The following is a 22,055-nucleotide window of genomic DNA, read 5'->3' on the forward strand; positions in this document are numbered from 1 at the left end:
ACCACTTATTCCTTCTTGCCTCTGTCTCCTGTATCTCTCTTTCCATTTACTTTTGTGACCTACAGTGTGTGCACACGAGATGACTGATCCATGCTATGGAAAAGTCTTTGGCTATGGAATGAAATAGAACTAGTTGTGCTATGTGGGAATGGAATTTCTGTGGTTTTGAGCTTCCAGATTGTTGGTTTAACATTACTATATATAAAATAGATAAACAATAAAGATGTACTGTATAGCATAGGGAACTATATTCAGTTTCTCGTAATAACATATAATGGAAAACATCTGAAAAAATTTGTATGTATGTTTATATATAACTGAATTGCTTTGCTGTACACCTGAAACTAACATTGTAAATCAACTACACTTCCACAACAAAAGACCAGATTGATGGTTTAAACAAGTGAGTTAAGCTGTCACAGACTAGTGCTGCAGACTTGCTTGTCGAATGATTTGAATAACTTCTTTATAATATCCTAGACATAAATTATAATCACTCTGAGCTTGATAAGTTACCATGAAAGAATTCTTTCCTTATCAGTGATACTTATTAAGACCCTTAGGTTCTTGAAATGGATCTGCTTCTGCTCTATAGCTCCAGTCACCATTACCTCCCCTCAAAATATTTGTCTCTGGTGTGGCAAAGTATGATAAAATTGAGTATTTGAAGATGGGTTTCTTGTGGGAGAAAAGAGATCTGTGGCAGTTTTTCCTTTCAGGATGGATGTGACAGATGCAGCAGCTAATTGTTCCCTAATATCTGTTCTCTCTTCTCCCGTATTAATAGAATCTCTGATTTTTAACTGGACATGTGGTTGCCCTGAATAAATATTCAGTTTCCCATACTCCCTTGCAGGTGGCGGTAGCAATGTGACTAAATTCGCAGCATGGGATGTGGGAGGCCCAAGCAACCGCTGTGTTGATTCCTTTAAGAAGGAATCATGCTCTCCGTTTCCTGATTTTTTTCTCCTTCCCACTGGCTGGAATGTGGCTGTGATGGTTAGCTATCCTGGACCTTGGAGATGAGAGCCACACCTCAGGGTGAAAAAGCAACAAAATAGAAGGTACCTGTGGCCCTGGCTGAAGCTACCAAATGAAATCTAGCCTGTTTATGCTTGAAGCTGGTATGTCAAAGATCAATACTCGTTCTGGTTAAGCTGGGATTTAGGTCTCTGTTTTAGCAGCTAATAAACACCTTGGGGGATAAAAAGTTATGACGTTCAAACAGAGTTAGCTGAGTGATATGAACAAGATGAGAAACATACTTTTAAAGGTATTTAATAAGACTTTTTTCCCAAATCAGTACAAATATTTAAATACAAAAATGATTTGCTATTGACAAGTCTCAAATCTATCATGGAAACTCAAAAAAGTTACCAGTCTGTTCACTGTTCTTGGTATTCTGTGAAATATTTGAGAACAGTCACCCACTATGGACATTCTTTTCCCCTGTGGGATGTCATACTGCATTAAAACTCTGTATTTAAATAACAATATTGCCAGTTTGGTCCGTTTCACATGGAAAAGTTCTAGTTAATTTTGAATAAAATAGGGATTGTAGCAGTATCCCTAGGCTTTAGAACATGTGATTGTTTCATCTGCTTTTACACTAAATGTGTTAACATGATGTGCAACACTCAAAAGGGCAACACAGATACATAATTATTTAAAACTCTTTTTTAAATTAAATGGAGTAATTCATTTAGCTCTGAGATTAGCACCATTGTAGAATACACAGAATCTGGCATATATTTTGCTCCTCCCCTATCTAAAAGTTAGAAGCATATGCCTGATAATACACGCACGCACACACACACAAAGGCAATTGAGTAACAACTAATAAATAAGTTGGAAGGTATTTGAAAGTGAAGTTTGGTTTTTAACTCAAGAGGTACTTTCTCTCTTGGTGGAAATAAAAAGCCCATACATGTACAGATAAATACAGTTTTACAAATCAGCTGATCTGACTTGCTTCCAAGCCATTTCAATGCAGCTATTCAGCAGTCAGAGCCCAGTGGATCCATGTGACCCCGTAGTCATCAGTCCTAAACCAGCATCCTTAAGACCAACCCAAAGGATATTTGACTACATCCATGCTGTCTACTTTGAAAACGAAGGTTTGGTGGGACATCTTTTTACTGGGAAAAGCTTGACATAGAGTTAGCCATGAAGAAACTGTGTGGTGATAAACTAATTTCTCTGTTTAAGAAGTGGAGACGTAATGGCGCTGGTATACCATACGGGAAAAAGAGATATTAGGCTGAGGAGAATTTTCTTGTTGCTTAAAAATGATTCAGATTTAACATAGACACAATTCCATGTGTGTTTATACCGTATTTATTTGTGTATTTTCCCATCTGTACCTATCCCCTCATTTCCTCACTCTTAATTTTTAGAAAGAGATACAAGATTCCACCACCAAAGCCCCACATTATTTCCCCTCAGTGGCTTACAGCGTCAGCAGCAGACTCTTAGCCAGCCTGAGATGCTTCGTTTCTGAGACCAGATTTGAATGTGTGAAGCAGTTAGTATATACTTAAGTGAAAACCTGGAAAAATATTTGTTTTTCACTTTAAACTTGTATTGTCTCCTATACTTAGTACAGGGTGACATAAAAAGCATGGGCCGTCATTGCCCTTTGACATTCCAGATAGCTCTTCCACAGGTTACTTCTAAAGAAACAATTCTTTTCCTGCAATTTTAGTACCTACAGCAGGAAATAGTACATCTATTTTTTAATTTAAAACTTCAGAAATTATTTTTCAAAATAAAATTATTTTTCTATGTAATTCTGAAACTCCCCCTTGCCCTTCCCCAAATAAAGGATGGCTTGGATTTGGGAAGTTCACTTTGGAACATCAGACAACACACTGATTGGCATAGGTACTATACAGGGAAATTTCTTCAAAGTTCAACGGCTACTAAGAAGCATTGATATCCCCTTCATGGATGAAACCTCATCATCATCATTTGAGTGTGTAGGCAAAGGAAGGGGAGCATTATATGCATATAAATACAATAACTGCTATTGATAGTGAACATTCCACAAAACTGGAAAGTTATAGGGGGAGAGGGTAATTTTTTTCTTATGACTTCCAGGTGTTTATATTAGTTGGGCCATAATTGAAATTACATGGAGGGAAGAAGAAAAAATAAAAATCACAGGAAAAAAAAACAAGCAAAAAGAACCCTTGAGGAATAAATCAGTTAATTATTGCTCATGCCTCCCAGCTGATTTGCTAGCTCCTTTAGGAGCACTGTCTTAGGTCCCACAGAAGTGTCTCTCCAGTTCTAGTCAGAGAGAAAGCACTAGTAAATACACTACAGTTGATTGGTTCTCTTGTTCTTCTAGGGACACCAGACACGCAATTGTGAATAGGACTCGTTGCTAAAAGACACAGCCTCAGACGGGGGAGAAATTTGCCTTGGACTAAAGCCCTACCCTGGTTCCTGGATCCTGGTCCCCCTCTTACTGGGGGGGTGGGTAACACTGCAGAACTCCTCCCCACATTCTGTGACAAAATATCTGGACAAATACAGAGGAAATTATGCAAGTAAATACGGTATGTAATTGTTATTATTGACATTTCTTTAAGCCATATTTATAAATATTTTGAAGTAAACAATATGAGTGAGTGACTTTCATTAGCTATAATCTTTCATACTGAAATACTTTGATCTGAATAAGCAGGTTATCATGGAAGCACATAACATACAACAGCTAATATGTTTCCAGTGGGTACAACACAAGTGTCAGTACTTGATACATAAAATCTATCCCATCATTTTCAATGACAAGCTGCTGTGCAGAGCACTAAACATGCATCTTAGTTTTTATTTGTACATGATGGTTCAAATTTTCACTTAAATATAACTTTCCAACTATATAAATGTTTTGAAGCAATTACGTTTTTCATTTGGATGTTTTGGTGCATCATTTTCTTTTCTTCTATTATATCTCTCTCTTTTTTCTTTTTTACATGGGATACAATAAATATCCTGAAAAAGAGGAATGGACGTACTGCCCAGCATACAGTCCCGCAGCCTGTTCAGAGGGCATCTGGAGGAACACGCGGTCTCCGGGCCGAAGCAGCAGCACCGCACTCCCGGACGCCTGGTCCAGAAAGCCCTTCTTGTACTCATCGTACGTGTACATCATGGGCTCGTTGTTCTTGAACAGAGCAACCCACACGTTGCCCCCCTTGCAGTGAACATGGTATGCAAAGTAGTAGACCCCGGGGACCTCGCAGGTGAAGATGCCCGTCTGTGGGTTGTAGTTCTGTCTGCCGTTATAGAGCAGTTTGTCAAACTTCACGGGGGCCCCCACAGGTGGGAAAGGTGCAGTCAGCTCAGCAGTAAATGCAGGCATCTCATAGGCTGGCCCTCCGTTCTTGCCTTTCTTAGCACCATAGGCGTGGGGGGGTTTCACTCCATCAATTCCCAGCCCCATATCAGGCAGATACTCTCCATGGGGTGGTGGTGTTGGGGGCATCACAGCTGGGGGACCTGGGGGGCCGGGAGGGCCTGGGGGCCCTGGAAGGCCAGGCTGGCCTTGGGGACCAAGGGCACCAGGCTTCCCTGGGGGGCCATGTAGTCCTGCTACTCCAGGCTTCCCTACTCCAGGGAACCCAGGAGGGCCTGGGAGGCCCGGTTCCCCTTTGGGGCCTGGAATTCCAGGTGGTCCAATGGGACCACTCGGTCCTGCAATCCCTGGGATGCCTGGAGGGCCCTGCAAACCCTGATCCCCCGGGATTCCTGGTTCTCCCTTCGGTCCAAGCAGCCCTGGGGCACCGGGGAGCCCTGGCAAACCTTTGTGCCCAGCTTCCCCCTTGGGCCCTATGGGACCTGGCAAACCCCTCATGCCCGGGGGCCCCACTTCACCAAGGAAACCTGGCTTTCCTGGGAAGCCTTGAAGCCCTGGCTCACCCTTGGGACCTGGTGGTCCCTGTGGCCCCACAATCCCACCTTCTCCTTTGGGTCCTGGAAAACCAATTGCACCTGGAGGGCCCATGGGACCTGGGATTCCAGGCAGGCCTGGCTCTCCTGGAGGACCCCCCATTCCGGGGGCACCTACTGGTCCTTTCTCTCCTCTTGGCCCCAGAGCCCCAGGAACACCCCCTACACCCCTGTCACCTTTGGGTCCTGGGAAGCCTGGTTTCCCGATCCCTGGAAGGCCTGGGGGTCCTGGCAGCCCTGGCAGTCCTTGCTCCCCTTTGCCACCTGGAAATCCTGGCTGGCCTGGGATCCCGTCCTGGCCTGGTTTTCCAACTCCGGGCATCCCAGGAGGTCCTTGAACTCCTGGGACCCCAATAGGGCCTTGTGGCCCAGGTTCGCCTGGAGGGCCTGGCTTTCCCAGGGGGCCCTGGGGCCCAGGGAAGCCTGTCACTCCTGGTTTGCCCACTCCTGGAAGTCCGACAGGGCCAGGAGGGCCGTGCATCCCTGGAGGACCCTTCAGGCCTGGCAAACCTGGCATCCCGAAGCCCTTCTCTCCTTTAGGACCCTGAAGGCCTGGAGGTCCTGGTGGTCCTTTGGGTCCTCGCTCACCCTTGGCACCTGGTTGTCCTGGTAACCCTGGCCCACCTGGCTTCCCAATACCAGGAAGTCCGTGAGGCCCCGGAGGTCCTTGCGGTCCTGGGATCCCCATAGGCCCAATCTCCCCTTTGGGTCCAATTTCGCCTTTTGCCCCAGGCATTCCCATGGCTCCTGGCTTTCCTGGCATTCCAGGCATACCTGGCTTTCCAATTCCTGGATATCCCTGTGGCCCTGGTTTTCCTTTGATTCCAGGTATCCCATGACCTGGTAAACCAGGGGGCCCAGGTGGTCCTCTTGGGCCAGGCTCTCCACGGGGACCTTGCTCCCCTCGTAAACTGGCTAATGGTATTTCTACTGGGAAACAGGAGAGAGAGAAAGAGGGAGGCAGGAAGAGAGGAAAAGAGAGAGGGAGAGAGATTAATACTGATTGTATTTCACTTCATTTCAATCATTATTTAGTTCTGACACATTTGTCTATCACTTATCGAGAGGAAAGACTAGGAATGATGTGTTCAGGTTTCAGGACTGTCTGTTATCAGTACTTCGTGGACAATCAGCTGGTAATTTCTTCATCATATTTGAGATACTGTTTTGAGAACTAGTATCTGTGGCTGTTTCTATCAGTGCTGGTTAAGTAAAAGAGCTAAAAAGTAATAAACATTTTTCCCTAATACAAAACTTGGAGATAATGTGGTATGTTCACTATAAAGAATTCAAAAAAGGATAAAGAAAAGTCAAAGTTGCCTATAAACCCACTACTCAGAGATAATAGCTTAACATTTATATGTATTTCCATCTCATGTGTTCTAGGTATATATATGTTATACACACACACATATATATATAATATATACTAAAAATGAAAAATATATAGTGTGTGTATTTTAAACAATGTTGGAGTCATTATTCATTTTTATTTTTTCTATTTTTAATGTTAGACTGCATTTTCCATGTCCTTGATTTTCTAAATATAATTTATGACTAAATATTTCCTCTTGTGCTGAAATACAATGTGATGTAGAGGATGAAGGTCATTATCATGTGGATTCAGGGAAGAACAGAAGCATTTTATTTTGTATGTGGCTTTATAACATCTTCTACATCTGTCCTCTAGAGTCAAATAGATGACTTTATTTCTTTAATAAACTGTAGGATTTCCTAAGCCTCAAATATTAATTCTTTAATAGGTTATTTCTCATTTACAAATTCGGTTTTTCAAATAGGAGATGTGAATAAGATATTTTAGGGTGATAAGCAGTATGGATAAGAAATTGAGCTGGGATTAGGAGCAGGAAGCTCAACTTCTCTTCCTGCTTTGAAATGAGATCTTGACTGGTCAATTAAATGTCTCACTTGAGTGGGTCACCTTCAGTGTCTCTGCTTGCCTATCTGTACAGCAAAAATAATACACCCACACTACAAGATTAGATAATAGATGTGAAAGGCCTTATGCTTTCTTGAACGGTTATTAAAATACAAAGCACATGTTATTGTAATGATTATGCTGTGCCTTGCAGAGAAATACAGCTCTGGATCTTCCATGCTACTGGGAGTAATGAATGACATAAAGCAATAAAATCTATGGTCCCAAAGTCTTATTTTAACCAGCAATTGCCTCTTAATCCTGACCATTGTATCTTTCACTGAGCTACTGTTAGAGAACAGAATAGAGCCATAGAATTCATTTTTTCCAAATTCCCCAATTGCAATCTGGTACCCATCTGAATAAATACAGGAATTGCCAAAAGCCAGGCAGGCCATTCAAGAAAGGAAGGTTCATGTATAACTGAAAAATTGTGCTCTACACTGAAATTTGACACAACATTGTAAAATGACTATTACTCAATAAAAAAAAATGTTCAAAAAAAAAAGAAAGAAAGAAAGAAAGGAAGGAAAACAAATGGCCAAGATAATCCCTTAAGTGGAATATCACCTGCTAAGGAGAAGGAAACTGTGAATACTTCTTTTATGCTAATAGGTATTCTATGGTACTATTAAGGTGTGCTGTTTCTAAGCAGGAATTTTGTAGCTCCTATATCAAGAGAGCATCTGGCAGGGTCACATCTTATTCAGCAGGAATCCTGGTGTCTAGCATGTGCCTGGAGGATACTCTGTTCTTACCTAGGGTTTGCTGAATGACCAGCTGTAGCAACTCAAAGTTCTTATGGTGCTATAGCATTTATTTAGTACTTCTACTTCCCTTACATCATTGATTCTCTCAATTATCTTACTTTATAGATGAAGAAATATACTTTCAGAGAGGTTAAATGGCTAGGTGTCTCTCACTTTTGGCCTGTAGGCATCCAGGCCTCTTAGCACCAAACCCAGTAGTTCCCCAGAAGTAGAGCTTCCTCCTTTTGCCAGAATCAGTGGGAATGATTTCCATGTCCTCAGCGGGATTGCTACTCTGATGCAATTCCTTTCCTACAAATGCTGGGTTTCCTAGAATGCCAGATAAACCAACTGAATTTTTAAGAAAGTGCCTCTCACAGTGATAGGCACTTTGCAGGTGTTGAATAACTGATGAATATGCCTAGAAAGTAATGGAGGGAGTTTCAGGTACCATCTCCAGATGCAGCCTGTACTCTACAGGTTCCTCTGTCAATTATTGAGAGACATATATAGCAATTCAATTAGAACAGACTTAAAAACATTTATCTGGCATCTAGTTTGCAAAATGCTTTCATATGATTTTCTTTTTAAAAAATTTTACATTTAATTAATGTTTTCTATTTTTATTTTTTAAATTCTAATTTTTTATTGAAATGTAGTCAATTTACAATGATAGTTTCCGGTGTACAGCATGATTCAGTTATACATATATATTTTTGCCTTTTCAGATTCTTTTCCATTATGTTATTATAAGAAATTGAATATAGTTCCCTGTGCAATACAGTAGGTCCTTGTTGTTTATTTTATATATAGTAATATGTGTCTGTTAATCCCCAACCCTTAATTTATCCCATCCTGCCCGTTCCCCTTTGGTAACCATAGTTTGTTCTCTATGTCTGTGAGTCTGGTTTTGGGTTGTAAATAGGATTTTTTTTATTCCATATATTAGTGATATCATATGATATTTGTCTTTCTCTGTCTGACTTACTTCACTTAATAAATAATCTCTAAGTCCATCCATGTTGTTGCACATGGCATTATTTCATTCTTTATATGGCTGAGTAATATTCCATTGTATATATATACTACATATTCTTTATCCAGTCATCTGCTGATGGACATTTAGTTTATTTCCATGTCTTGGCTGTTGTGAATAGTGTTGCTATGAACATTGGGGTACATGTGTCTTTTCAAATTATAGTTTTCTTTAAGACTTGAACTTTTCAAGGGTAGAGTTTTTTTTAAGTATTTTTTTCTTTTTTTCTTTTTAATGGAGGTACTGGGGATTAAACCCAGGACCTCATGCATTTGCTAAGCATGCACTTTACCACAGAACTACACCCACCTCCCTTGAATTTATTATTTTTTTATTTTGATCTTTTTATTGTGGTGAAATACACATAACAAAATTTAACATTTCCATCATTTTTAAGCATACAATTTAGTGGCATGGAGTACATTCATATTACTGGGTAATCATCACTACTAAGGGATAGAGTTTTGAATACAGAAGGCATTTCATGAATGTCAGTCACACATGCTAAAATAAAATAAGGTTTAGCACCACCACCCCAATCTCATAGTTTAGGATTTTGGAAAGCTGCTGTTTTATAACAACACCAGAGTATGACGTTACCTTTGCCTTTCTTAGGTGCTGCTTCCTTGCCCATTCTTGGCGCCGGCTGAATTTCCTTCATATATTGGGGTAGATGTGGATACTCCTTGCCGTACTGCATGTGGGGCAGCTCCTTGCCCACGTTAAGGCCATCTTTGCCCAGGGGCATATGAGGTACTTGCTGGCCCAGGGGCTGGTACTGTGGAATTTGCGGTGGGATCTGAGGAGGGATTTGAGGTGGCAGCGGCTTGATTCCATAGTAGGCACCAGCTTGGGTGAGCCTGACGGAGCCCAGGGAAACGATGAGCAGCACCCCCAGCAGCTGCAGAGGCGCCGGCGGCACAGCCATCACCTATGGAGGAAAGCACGCACCAACGCGGTGAAAACCAGCAGGCAAGTGACCGGGGTTTACCGAGAGAAAGAAGGAAGGAAAAAGAAAAGGAAACAGAGTCTGTATCAGCAGAACTTCATGAGCAGAAGACAAATGGAAAGGAAGATGTTACTTTTCAATAGAAAACAAAGAGATGAAAACCAGGCAAGCGTAGGCTCTGTCCAATGAAGGCAATTGGTGGGATTGTAAGCTACGGGACGGACTGATAGTTGTCCCTGAATGTAAATTCTGCCCTCTCTCATTGTGTTGCAACCCCTGAATTTCTGCTGGAACAGAGCAAGCCTAGAATGAAGACATTTCAGCTAGATGTGGCCATGTGACAAAGTTCTGGCAAATTGGATGTAGCTGTAACGGGTACAACTTCCCATTATTTAGAAGGATCCTAAAGAGGAGTGGGCATGTTCTTTCTCTTCCTCCTTCCTGATGGCTGGAATGTGGATATATTGGACAGGAAATGGACCAGACACCATGGACCATGAAGTGAAAGCTGTGCGTTGAGGATGGTAGAGCAACGTACTAGAAGAAATCTAAGCCTTGGTTGAACTTGGAGGCGCCATATATTAATCTTTAAGTTTGGAATTTGTTTATGCAAGAGAGATTTATCTTCTTTAAATCAAGGTTATTTGGGGTGCCACACATTTGCACTAAATTTAATCCTAACAGAATAGATTCTCCAAAAGGAAACAAACTTGGCGGCAAGTCAGGCTTTGTTAGCTAGTGCCAAAATTCTATTCTAAATGGAAACAGTTAATAATTTATAGTCTTTATGCCAGGGGCAGAAATTTTTCATATGTCACATGCCCTTTGGCTGATTTGGTGTGGTCAAAAACAAATGTAAAGTTGAAAGAGCAAACAATAACAACAATAAAAACTGAAAAACTCTTCTGAATTGGTAAAAAGGTACTTCATGTGACAGTCCCAAAATGTCATTCAAAAAAATCACCCTGATAATTAAGCACATACAGGGATGCCATTTACTTGTTTTAATTAAATACTATGAAGCCATTTGTTTAGAATTTGGCTAATTGGATCTGGGTCCATTAAGTTTATCTTTGTATTATGAAAGAAAGGAGTTTACAAAGCAAATTAGTTGTATAAATAAGATAAAGATGTATAAGTATTCACAAGAATAAACTGTTTTTGAGCCTTTTAACAGAATCCTTTGCAAATTAGCAACTAATAAAATAAATATAAATGAGACTTATCTGTTTATAAAAACCATCTTGAAAAAACGTCTATTTGGAAATGCCCAGGGCTGACGACCAAACAGCCCAGGGAACTGCATGGATCACAGATCCCCACTAGAGGGCAAGTGTGGTACACATCAAAGTCCGCTCAGTTACTCTCTGGTACTAACACCACATACAAGGCTCTTATATGCTATAAAAGGACATAATCCGAATCCAAAGTAGACTGTCATCATAATGCTGGAGAGGGAGGGAAGAAGGGAGGGAGATAGAGCGAGATGGGGAGAGAGGGGGTAGGTGAAAGAGAACAAGTGAAAGTGCAGGTTTCTCACAATATTTAATATAAATGTCTTCTGCAAAACTTTGAATAAATTTCTGTCTACAAATAATTGAATTTCCATTCTCTTGAGAGTCTGTTTTCTTTGCTTCTGCCTTACTTAATTGTGGATCATAGTTTTCCACTTCTTAGAAAATGTACATTGACTTTGCAACATCCTATTCAAGAATAATGCCAAGAGTGAACAGGCTACAGAAGAATTGGTTAATAAAAAGCACCTAAGAAGATATTTAATAAGAATCTCCACTATGAAATTAATTGCATTATAAGTTTTCTAAATATACTAACTTATCATTTTCCCCCTTTGGGAAGAAAAATCAAACATCTGTCAGGAAAATAGGACTTTCTCTATTTCATAAATAAGATTTATAAAACTTCCTCCATTTCATAAATCAGAAGAGTCTTCAAGAATTGTTTCAAGTGTACTCTAAATGGGAAGAGATAGAAAGCGGTTACTTTATGTCCTTATAAGAATGATTAATTGTTATAAACCATTTGGAAAGAGCCAATTAATACTGATTTATACTCAATAATCAAATTTATTTTAGATAGAAAAAGAACATCTGTTGTAAGTTTTCAATAATGATCTATTTGTTGTAAGTACTCAATAGTGATTTATTGAGTACTTACCAGACCCATTGGTGCACCTGCTCAGGGATTACAAAGATGAACATAATATGGTCCATGGGTCCTGCGCTCAAGGAGCTTATACTTTTCCAGTAGGAGTGACAGATGTGTAAACTATGGGTGAGCAGCAAAGGATATGGGGGAAAAGTAAATTTCCCTCCCACTTCCATTCTTTAGTATCTAAAATCCCTTCTCTTCGAAGCAACAACATTTCCCATTTCCCTCATATTTTCCCAGGGATATTCTATGAATATGCACATTTAAGACACAAATTATGCACCACTATTCCTTTTTTTCCACTCAGAAGATTGGAACTTGAGACCTTCTTTCTCAGCTTAGTTTTGTGTATTTGAGTAGATCCCTTCAACTCCTTCATGTGTTAGACCCGACTCAGTTGCTCTCTAAGTCCCATCTGGCTCTAACAAGCAGTGTCTAAGGCACTCACCTGAGAGCTGACCTGGTAATCCATACTAGAAATGCACGGTAATATCTGGTCGTGTGTAGTCTGGGACTGAATTCTACCTTTGGGGATTAATGAGTTGAATTATTAAAGCCTAACTTTGGGGTGACATCTTTGATAATAAGCTCACATGCTTAGTCCTTCACCCTTCTATCAATTCAGTGGATGTGCTGGATTATACTTAATACTCTTCAAACCAGGACAATCTAACGAAATCCTGGAAAACGGGAAGGAGGCGAAATGCCTGGAAGAAGACCAGCCGCATACCAAAGGCCCAGTGGGACTCGGCTCTACTACAGTTATTTCCTCTCATAGGCTTGGCCTTTCTCTCCTGAAAACCGCCTCCTTTGGTCGGCCGTCTGCCGTTTCTCTGGTTCTTTACTTGAATAAACTTCGTTCAGTTTTAGCTTGAATGTTTATACAGGAGCCCTGGTTAGAATTTACCACTTGACTTATCCTTACTCATTTCCCTCTTGTCTCTGAGGATCTTTTTGGTGGTCAAAGTGGTGCGGTGGTTCTCCCCAAATCACTCAAAAGAACATTGGATTTATGTAATGCTATACAAACACCTGGCGGGAAAAAGCAGCCTCAGAATTCCTGCTGGGAAGAAATGGTGGTAGTAAGTTTTCCTGCCTCTTTTTTCTTTTTCTGAGGCTAGAGCACACAATAATGCTGTGAGCACTATTTGATTTTTTTTTAACTTTTATCTTTGATAACTGGTTGTGTGTGTCTGCACACTTAGGTACACAGGAACATAAACATACATAATGTGTGTGGACCCTGGATCTTTGCCAGTGAGGCCAGCTTAGTGATGGGTGTCCTGTCATACGGGAAGAAGAAGCCACAAGTTCAGGAGCTGAGCTGTAACTCTGCCATTCTCCACGTCCATGACCTTGGGCAAGTCCCTTGTCTCCACTGAGCCTCAGTCTCCTTACCTTTAAAATAGAAACTATAATCTCTGCCTCCCTCACAGAGCTGTTCAAGGGCACAAATGATACTGCAAATGTGTCAGCTGAAAAGCACCATTCAGATTTAACTTATTATTAATGGAGTGTGACCAAAAAGACAAATCAAAACCAACTGAAATGTCAAAGACTTTCAAAGAAGGATATGAGCCAAAGTAAATGTGAGGTTAACTGCAATAATGATAAACCTAACATGAATAAAACAATAATGGCCATTAAAATGTGCTTGTTAAAAATGGCAAGAAGGAACAGATGAACCACGGCAGTAATTCATTCTGGTGTCAGGGTCGCCAGCCCTCATCGTTTTGAACTGACCTAAATGGTTCCCTGTATTTGGGCAGGGCTACAGAGAGTTTCAGTTTCCTCACGTGACCTGTAATGTATATAACAGAACAATGTGATATATATTATTTTAGACGCTCCTCAGCATTTTATTTGTACATTGATCCCCATGAGATTTTGGCTTGCTGTCCAAAAGAATGTTTAAGTATTTAAACCTTCGATCCTTGCCCTAAATCCAACTTTCCCTTTCACAAGGGGCTAATACAGGATGTCTGTGTTTGCGTATGAGTGTGCATGTGTGTCCATGTTGTATGTGGTGTGGCCAAGCCTCTCTCATCTGCTCCCGGGCAGCCCTCCTCTGTGCGCCTTACTTGCCCCCTTGCACAAGGGTTGTAGTTTCTCAGGGCTTGAGATTCACCACACCTGAAGCAAGGGAAATTTAGGAGAATCTTACCACTCCAACATTCACCATAATTGTCTTCTTGACTTTTCCATGCCTCTCAAACAAAATTCTCTCCTGACTGATTGCATTTCTCAGGGCAGTCCATTCACTGGATATAGATGTCTACGAAGCACGTACTAATTGCTACAAACTGTTCTGGGTTATTGGAGACAGAGTGGTGAATTAGAGAGGTCAATCCCTGGTCTTGTTGAACTCTCGTTCTAGTGTGGGGAGACATGCAATCACCAAGTTAAAAAGAAATTTTATAATTTCAGACTTAGTGCTATGAAGAAAGCACAGCAGGGGAAAGGGTTTGATTTGAGAGTGGCTTGGGATGGAAAATGCTGTTTTGGAAGAGAGGGGAACATCTGTGAGAAAGTAAATTTTGGTTAGAGGTGTAAAGGTTGAGAGTTTTATTGCTATTAAGATACAATACTGAAAAAAGAGAATCTTATTAATTACAATGGGAGCTGTATGCACTGTTCACTACTATAAATCTCTGTTGCAAAACAAAAAATTTATTCCTCATCTAGGCCAGTCCTCATTTTGACCTCTTTATTTATGGTATTCTTTTTTGCTGGAGGACTCTTCTTTTTCAATCTCTCTCCAGATTTCACCCCTACTGTATTGGTCTGCTAGGGTTGCAACAACAAAGTCCCTCAGGCTGGGTGGCTCAAACAAAAGAAATGTATTTCCTCACAATTCTGGAGGCTAGAAGTCCAAGATAAAAGTGTTGGCAGGGTGAGTTTCTTCTTGGGTTCTCTCCTTGGCCTGTAGACGGCTGTCTACACTCTGAATCTTCACAGGGTCTTCCCTATGTGTCTGTGTCCTAATCTCCTCTCCTCATGAGGACACCAGTCATACTGGATGAGGGCCAACCCTAGTGACCTCATTTTAACTTAATTACCTCTTTAAAGACCCTATCTCCAAATTCAGTCACATTCTGAAGTGCTGGGAATTAGGACTTCAACATAAGATTCTGTGGGGGACACAACTCAGCCCATAACAGCTACCATTCCTCTAGACCAACTCCATGCCTACCTCCTCTGTAAAATCTTCCCTACCTTCCCAGCCATCATTTTTTTGCTAGTCCTATTGAAAGTTCAACACAAAGTTAAATGCACTTCTAATCAACCTTATGGTTTTTTCCCCCCTCTTTGGGGGGTCCATTAAACCTCAACATGATCGTTAGCATGTTGAGAACAAGGAGCATGTGTGATATTCTTTTGACTTCCTCAATATTTATTGATGAAGACTCACAATCAAAATTTTTAGCATTTATAGGGGCTTTAGAAAATATCTAATCCAGCCTCCTTCCCCACTTAGAATCCTTCCTTCAACAGTTGTTGATCAAAGGTCCTCATATTTCCTGCTTGAATGTTTATAATAATGGAAAAATGGGTAAGGCAACTTATAGCTTCTTGTGCAACTTTTGTTGCAATTTTTATTATCTAAGCAGCAGGTAGGGAAGACTCACCTTTTTTGATTCATTAATGGCAGTGCACTTGTAGCTTACTTTAGTGGCAGTTGGGAAAGGGCATTAAGAAATATATCTCAAAATTGTCTAAAGCAAAAGATGAATAGTCACAGGGTCTTTTATTGTCATGCAAATAAGCCTACCTTAGGGTCAGCAAACTAGGAATGTGAACTTTGTTGCCTAATTTATTAATATTACAGCCCTTAACAACTCTGTAAACTATGTTGATTAACCCCACTCAGGTTATGGTTTTATTGCCCTTCAGAACATTAACCAGTTTTGCATCAAATTTAGCATTATCTCAGCATACTTTTTTTATCTGTTCATTCTAATGGAACACCCAGATTTTTAATATTTTATTTCCAATTGACTTTGTCACCATGTTAAATAAAACTTTGACATGTTCACTCATAAATGAGAATTGTGTTTTTAACATTTTGAGAATTATGCTTTGAAGGGGACACAAATTAAACAAAAACATAAACGTGTGAAGTGTTGGATGATACGGAGAAAAACAAAGCAGGTGTTGTGGGTAAGGAAGTTGAAGTGATGCTCTTTAAAACCCATTTTACTGGAAAAACTGAGCCTTCTGTGCTGGGATGAGCTGGCACCTGGGCTTTAAAAGATGTCAGAAGCAACTCTAAATAATAGAGGCTATAAAAATTTGGCTTTCTGGGTGATTCTGGGGATTAGGTGTGAGCAAAGTTAATTACTGCATGGCAAGAATCAGAGAAAAGGACATCTCCAGCTGAGAAGTAGTCAGGAAAGGAAAAAGTCATTTCAGATGGGCTTTTCGTAGTTATGATAGGACATGTATTGTAAATTCTCTCCTTCATCTCCTCAGAGATGAAGAAACCCTGATTCTTCTGAGGAAATCTTCAGAAAACCTAATTCTTTTTTGGAAATGGATTTTTGGGGGGTTAGGTAGAAAAATGGTTCAATGCTGTTCCAGATTGGCACTAGGCAAAATCAGTGAGTGTATACGAGAAAACCAGAACTAGAGGATGTCTAGGGGAGGAGAGACAATAAACATCAAAACTATAAAAATATTAGCCATGTTTTTGAGCACTTACTTTATGCCAGTACCATGAACATACTTCAAATACATTATATCATTACCCCTATGTCTACTTACTAGGTCTTTTTCCTTTTTTAACACCAAACTCTTTCAAATGATATCGCCACATTCTGTATTTTTACAATTGATTATTTCACTGAAATTCAAGATTGTCACATTGTAAGTTAGAAATTTCAAATCCTTATTTGATTACTTTTAGGAAATGTCATAAATACATTAGGTAACAAGGTACAGATCTGACTATACTGTCTCTTTTTTCCATCTTGTCCTCCAAATCCCAAGGCTGCCTTTTTAGTTGAAATAAAGAATTTCTCTGTTATGTCAGATGAGATCCTGGACTGGATCTCTTACTTTTTGTTTTTGGACTAAGGACACACACTTGGGAGTTGTTAATGAAGTCAAGGTGTTAATGAAGTCATAATGAATGTGCTGAGATGGAGTATAAAGAAATTAAACTCTCAGATGTTGATCAATCAATTCAGTGAAGGCAGTGGGCAAGACCGTCCAATAAGCATTCATTAATTGTAGTCAGTCTGCCCAGTTACACCTATTAGGGCTGATATAAATCTAAAACAGAGTTTGAATTTTATGCCTCATTGATGAATCCTGAATTCTGCTATAGTTACAGTGAGCAGCCAACAACCCGACTTACTAGCTACAGGCAGAGCACGACCTCATGGGACCTACAGAACTTGAGATGTCAATTAGGTTGTGCCCCCACTCTAGAAATGGGCCACCCACACAACCCCTCTGAAACAGATGGCCAACCACCACATTCCAAAAGTTCTCCAGAAGAGATTTCACAATATTCTCCGGTAACCGATCGCAGGATTTCACAGACCTACATTTCCTAATATCTAATCTGAATCTTTCTTGCTGAACTTTAAGCCCATTTCCTCTTTTCTATTCTCAGAGGAGGTGGGAAACATCTGGAGAATATTTTCCTTAAAATAATAGTTCACATACTTGAAGTCTGCAGTTAACTCCTTTTGTTTCTCTAACTGGAATCATGTCAGCTGCCAAAGGGTTTATAAAACACTCGGGAGAACCCCTAAAAGAGAAAGTTCTAAAGCAGAATCCTTTTTTTGTTTTGTTCAGCTTTTCTTCCCATACTATGAAGATATCATATCATAGAGCCTCTAAATTCTAGTTCTGACCTAAACTAAGCAAGTCACCTACCCTGAGTGGGTGTATTTTCTCACTTGCAGAATGGGGACATTGGCTAGATGACTTCAAGTTCCCCTCTTGCTCTAAAATACTATGGTAGCTGTGGACACCAATAACAAATCCATACTTCAGACCAAATAATTTCATGAATGTACATGCTTAAGCCCTTTGGATGTCACCTCCCACTTCCAGTTACTTTTCAGTATCTCACTGTCCTTTCTTACAGGTGGAGATGAAACAAGAAGGGTTTGAACAGCCCCCCATGCCCTCATGTATACCTCTGATGAAATAAGCTGTAGTTGACCAGAAACCAAAGGAAGAACCGAAGTAAGAAATAATGTTTAGGGACAAAAGGTGATTTGAAAGTTTTTTTTTTAAACCATATTCAAAGATTGACTGAAAATGGAAGCTTGCTGAGAAATCCTTACAAAATGGCTACAATGATAAAACCTTCAATGTATAAGCTCAATTTTCTCCCAGTCATTCAGCAAATAGTATGTATGCCTCCTGTGGTAGGAATGACAAATGAATATAAAGTCTGCATTTTGAGAAGGAGAAGTAGGTAGTGATTAAGTGTGACATAGTCATGTTTTTAGGCGCTACAATGTTCATTTTGCAACAGAAATGGAAGATTCAAAATTTAGAGGCAGCTTTATAGTAAAGCAGGCAAAGATGAGGGCTTCCCAAGAACAAGGTCCTCCCACTCCACGGGCCTAGTGACACTCAGCAAGGCAAATTCCCTCTGCCTTCTCTGCACAGCAGCTTATATAAATAACACGATGTGAAATTAAGGTGTTTGCAGGACTCTGCAAGGGAGAGACGTGTAGGGAAGTCTCATTTAATGTAATCCATTGAGTTGGACATTGTAAAAATATTTACTTAGAGCAAATAACTATAATGTAGTTTTTATATAACTACATTAATAATTAATGTAACTATATAACTATAATGTAGCAAAATACAAATATCATGAACATAGAAGTACAAACTTCCCAGTTATAAGATAAATCAGTACTAGGGATGTAACGTACAACATGAGAAATATAATTAGTACTGCTGTTTGTTATATATGATAGTCATCAAGAGTGCCCTAAGAGTTCTGATCACAAGGAAAAAAAGTTTTCCTTTTTCTTTTATTTTGTATCTACATTGATGGATGTTCACTAAGCTTATTGTGGTAATCACTTTATGATGTATGTAAGTCAAATCATTATGCCGTACACTTTGAACTTATACAGTGCTGAATGTCAATTATCTCTCAAAGACACTGGAAGAAAAGAATAAAATACAAATTTCATGGAACATATGTTCACTGCAAACACTTCTATTTCATCCTGAGCTCTTGTGCAGACCAATGGGATTACCAATGAATTTCAACCAGACAAAACTCAGCAATGCCCTTGTCATATGCATAGTTGAAAGTTGGTAGTTCTGGTAGAAGTTGTCCTTTGTAAATAACATTAATGAGTTGAATAAAGTAAAATGATAAAATTGTACTCATTCTCGAAATATCTAAGGTTGCAGAGACTAGAAAGTTTAAGTCAAGTGAAGCAAAAACACAAAAGCACATAACTTGTTTCCTGAATGACCTTCACCCAGGCCCTGAGCTCAAAGAACCTGGGGTCCTAGACAGCCTCTAGATGTGGGAGGAGGGATGGTGAGGAGGAGCTGGCCTGTGTATGAACTCCAGCTCTTCCTGATGAAGGCTTTCATCTTAGAAGCTCTTGCCTTTTCTCCTTTTCTGTAATTCTGCATGCCTTCTAGATGCTTTGCTATTGCTCAGCCTCTTACCCAAGAAAGGTTGAGAGATGAGGTGAAACTCAAATGAGTTAGTGTATTCCTTATCATTAAAAGTTCTGCTGAAAGTTCTGAAAGTTGAGTAAGTCGGACTATGAAGTTCGGCAGGCTCAGCTCCGGGCCCTGAGCCGGGAGGAGGGGGAGCCCTCTGCCAGCAGGGATATTTCTCCCCATGTTTTCCTAGGATGGTGGCAAGGAGGGACTGAAAAGCACAGGAAGGTCTCCTTTCTCTGCCCCATTCTGATTGGCACTTAGTACTTGCTCTATCAGTATACCCAGAAGATTAAGCAAGCAAGCCGACTTCCCGTGTTAGCATTTCCCTTTTATTAGCTGGCTGTTACGGCAGTAGACTGTTCATTTTGGTATTTTTATAGGAAAATGTGAAACAAACAAAAAATCCCTGAACCAAGGAACAAATCCTAGCCTTTTCCATCTTTCATACTAAAATATTTATTAGTTCAATGACTGTATGGGTACATATATGTCTTTGTGGGTTGAAATGCAAGAGGTAGAGGGCACGAGGGAGCCAATTGTTGACTATTCTTCACGTTTAAGCTGGTGATTTGGGGGATTCAATTGTTGAAGTTTTATTTAACTAAGATGACTTTGAGCCACATAACCTTGAATGACTTAATATTAAAAGTCAAGCTGTAGAGTTGCTATCACACATGGGCAAAACATTAAATAAAATCAACAGCCCTTGGAAATAAAAATAAGTAATGCATTTCTTCCAAAATTGCTGCCCTCCCCCCACCCTGCCCACACACACTCATATGGCTAATCTCCAGTCTGAACAGCGAGCCTACTAAAGTTGCAATCTGTGCCCCTGGAAATTTCTGAATTATAAAAGAACTAAAAAAATCTCGACAATTTCTTGGTCAGTAAAAATGTGAATTTGTTCTTTTCCTGTTGCGCGGTACAAGAGTAGCAGAGATCATTCCACAGGACTGTTCCCAAAAATGAATTGAAATAAAAAAAAATGTTTTGCTCTCAAGCTGAGGCTAAGCCTAAAACGCCAAGTTGTGATAAATTGTCAGCCACAGAGAAGGCAGTCTCTAAAATCCACCACTTTTCAACCACAGCTCCATCTAGATAATTAGCCTGCGTGGTAACATCCTGCCCTTTGAACACAGGCAGAGAACTGAAAGCAACCAAACCACAGCTATCTGGGTATTGGAAGTTCTGTTTCTTTCAGGGGTGGAATTTATTTTGAGGGAGGAAGAGATGGATGTGCTGTCTGGGAGGAAAATCGTAAGGTTTTCACAGTTAATCCACCGATCATTTTTCAGAGAAAACGGAAGTGGAGAAAGGAAAGGACAAAGAATTATGTAATAAATGCCAGTTCTTAGAGATACCAAAGTTAAGGAAGCTGGGAGTGTGGAAGAGACTTTTCTTTTAATGAGCAAAACCTGCTTCAAGGCACAAAGAATTCACCAAAAATACATGGAATTGCACTGATCACCAGGCTTCACAAATGTTATTTCTTCGGACTTAGAGTGTGAGCAGGAAACTGAATTGGAGATGAGAGACTTGGGGTGTAGCCACTCCTCTGTCATGATAACACTTGTAGACTTTTCAGGGCCTCTTCTACCTAACTGTAAAATGTAGAGAGTAAATCAGAGCGAGAGGGAGCCCAACTACCTGGCGGAAGCAGGGAGATGGAGGGGTGAGAGGAGTTGGCAGCCAGAGTTTGCAGTGAATTGGGAGCACCGCCCCATCCAAGGGGTTGGTTGTTGAACCACCCACTTGTGAAGCTGGTTGGGCAGGTTTTCCAATTTTTCAAGAAAAGCCACAAGTTAGGCCATTTTGTGAAACCTTTTCATTTTGAAATTTTGGGCTGATCCTTTTTTTTTTTTTTAATAGTGTCTGGTAGGGGAAAAAAATGCCTCCGCAGGCAGAATCTAACACTTAGGCTGCTGGGTACCTTTGTACCAGTGGTTTCTAACATCTCTCTTCTTCTAAAACATTGTAGAGAGGTGGTTCCCATGCCTTTATTTGACTGAATTTCTAACTCCTGGCTTTGTTTCTCTTCACTGTGTCAGTTGATGAGTTTAATTATTAAATTCAACAATTTTATTTTGAACTTTTAGGCACTACTAGGTTAGTGGCTGAAGATGTATAAAAATAAATGAAAAACAAGGACCTGTTCTCAAGAAGTTCCTAGTCAACTGTTGAAAGTTAAATCTTAATCTGGTATAAATGCTTCAATAAAGACAAAAAAGATTTTAATCTGGAAGAGGTGTGTTGGTGGTAGGGTTGGTCAGACATAAAATGTCAGAACAAAAGTTCGAAGAATAAGTGGGAATTGTTTAGCAGAGTAAGGACAGAAGTGAAAGGTATTATTTAGAAACAGACATTGGCAGCTAAAACAGTTAAAAAGCAGCTGTTGGGGATAATGGTTAAGATAATGAACTAACCCACCTGAATTAAATCCTCTCACTTAGTAGCTCTGTGATCTTAGGCAAGTAACTTAACCTCTCTGTGTTTCCATTTCCTCAGGAAAAATTGGGGATGATAACATTATCTGTCTCATGACATTTTTGAGGATACAAAGGGAATTAATTCAAGTAGGATGCTTAGAACAGT

The 22,055-nt window shown here is 40.0% G+C and overlaps 1 protein-coding gene across 2 annotated transcripts in view; it reads right to left on the reverse strand.

The window, feature by feature from the left end:
• Positions 1-1,262: 1,262 nt before the first annotated feature.
• COL8A1 (collagen type VIII alpha 1 chain) overlaps positions 1,263-22,055 on the reverse strand; it is a 54,519-nt gene continuing 33,726 nt past the window's right edge. Inside the window, exons 2-3 of one of the 2 annotated variants that reach the window (XM_006208054.3) lie at positions 9,281-9,611; positions 1,263-5,883 (exon numbers count right to left, since the gene is read on the reverse strand). In XM_006208054.3, coding sequence (XP_006208116.1) covers positions 3,977-5,883; positions 9,281-9,608 — 2,235 coding nt within the window. In that variant the 5' untranslated portion in view covers positions 9,609-9,611 and the 3' untranslated portion in view covers positions 1,263-3,976. Of the gene's footprint in view, positions 5,887-9,280; positions 9,612-22,055 lie in introns of both variants that reach the window. The other variant, XM_006208053.4, reaches the window with a different exon arrangement.

This window comes from Vicugna pacos, chromosome 1 (genome assembly GCF_048564905.1).
Source record: "Vicugna pacos chromosome 1, VicPac4, whole genome shotgun sequence".
NCBI classification, from domain to species: Eukaryota; Metazoa; Chordata; class Mammalia; order Artiodactyla; family Camelidae; genus Vicugna; species Vicugna pacos.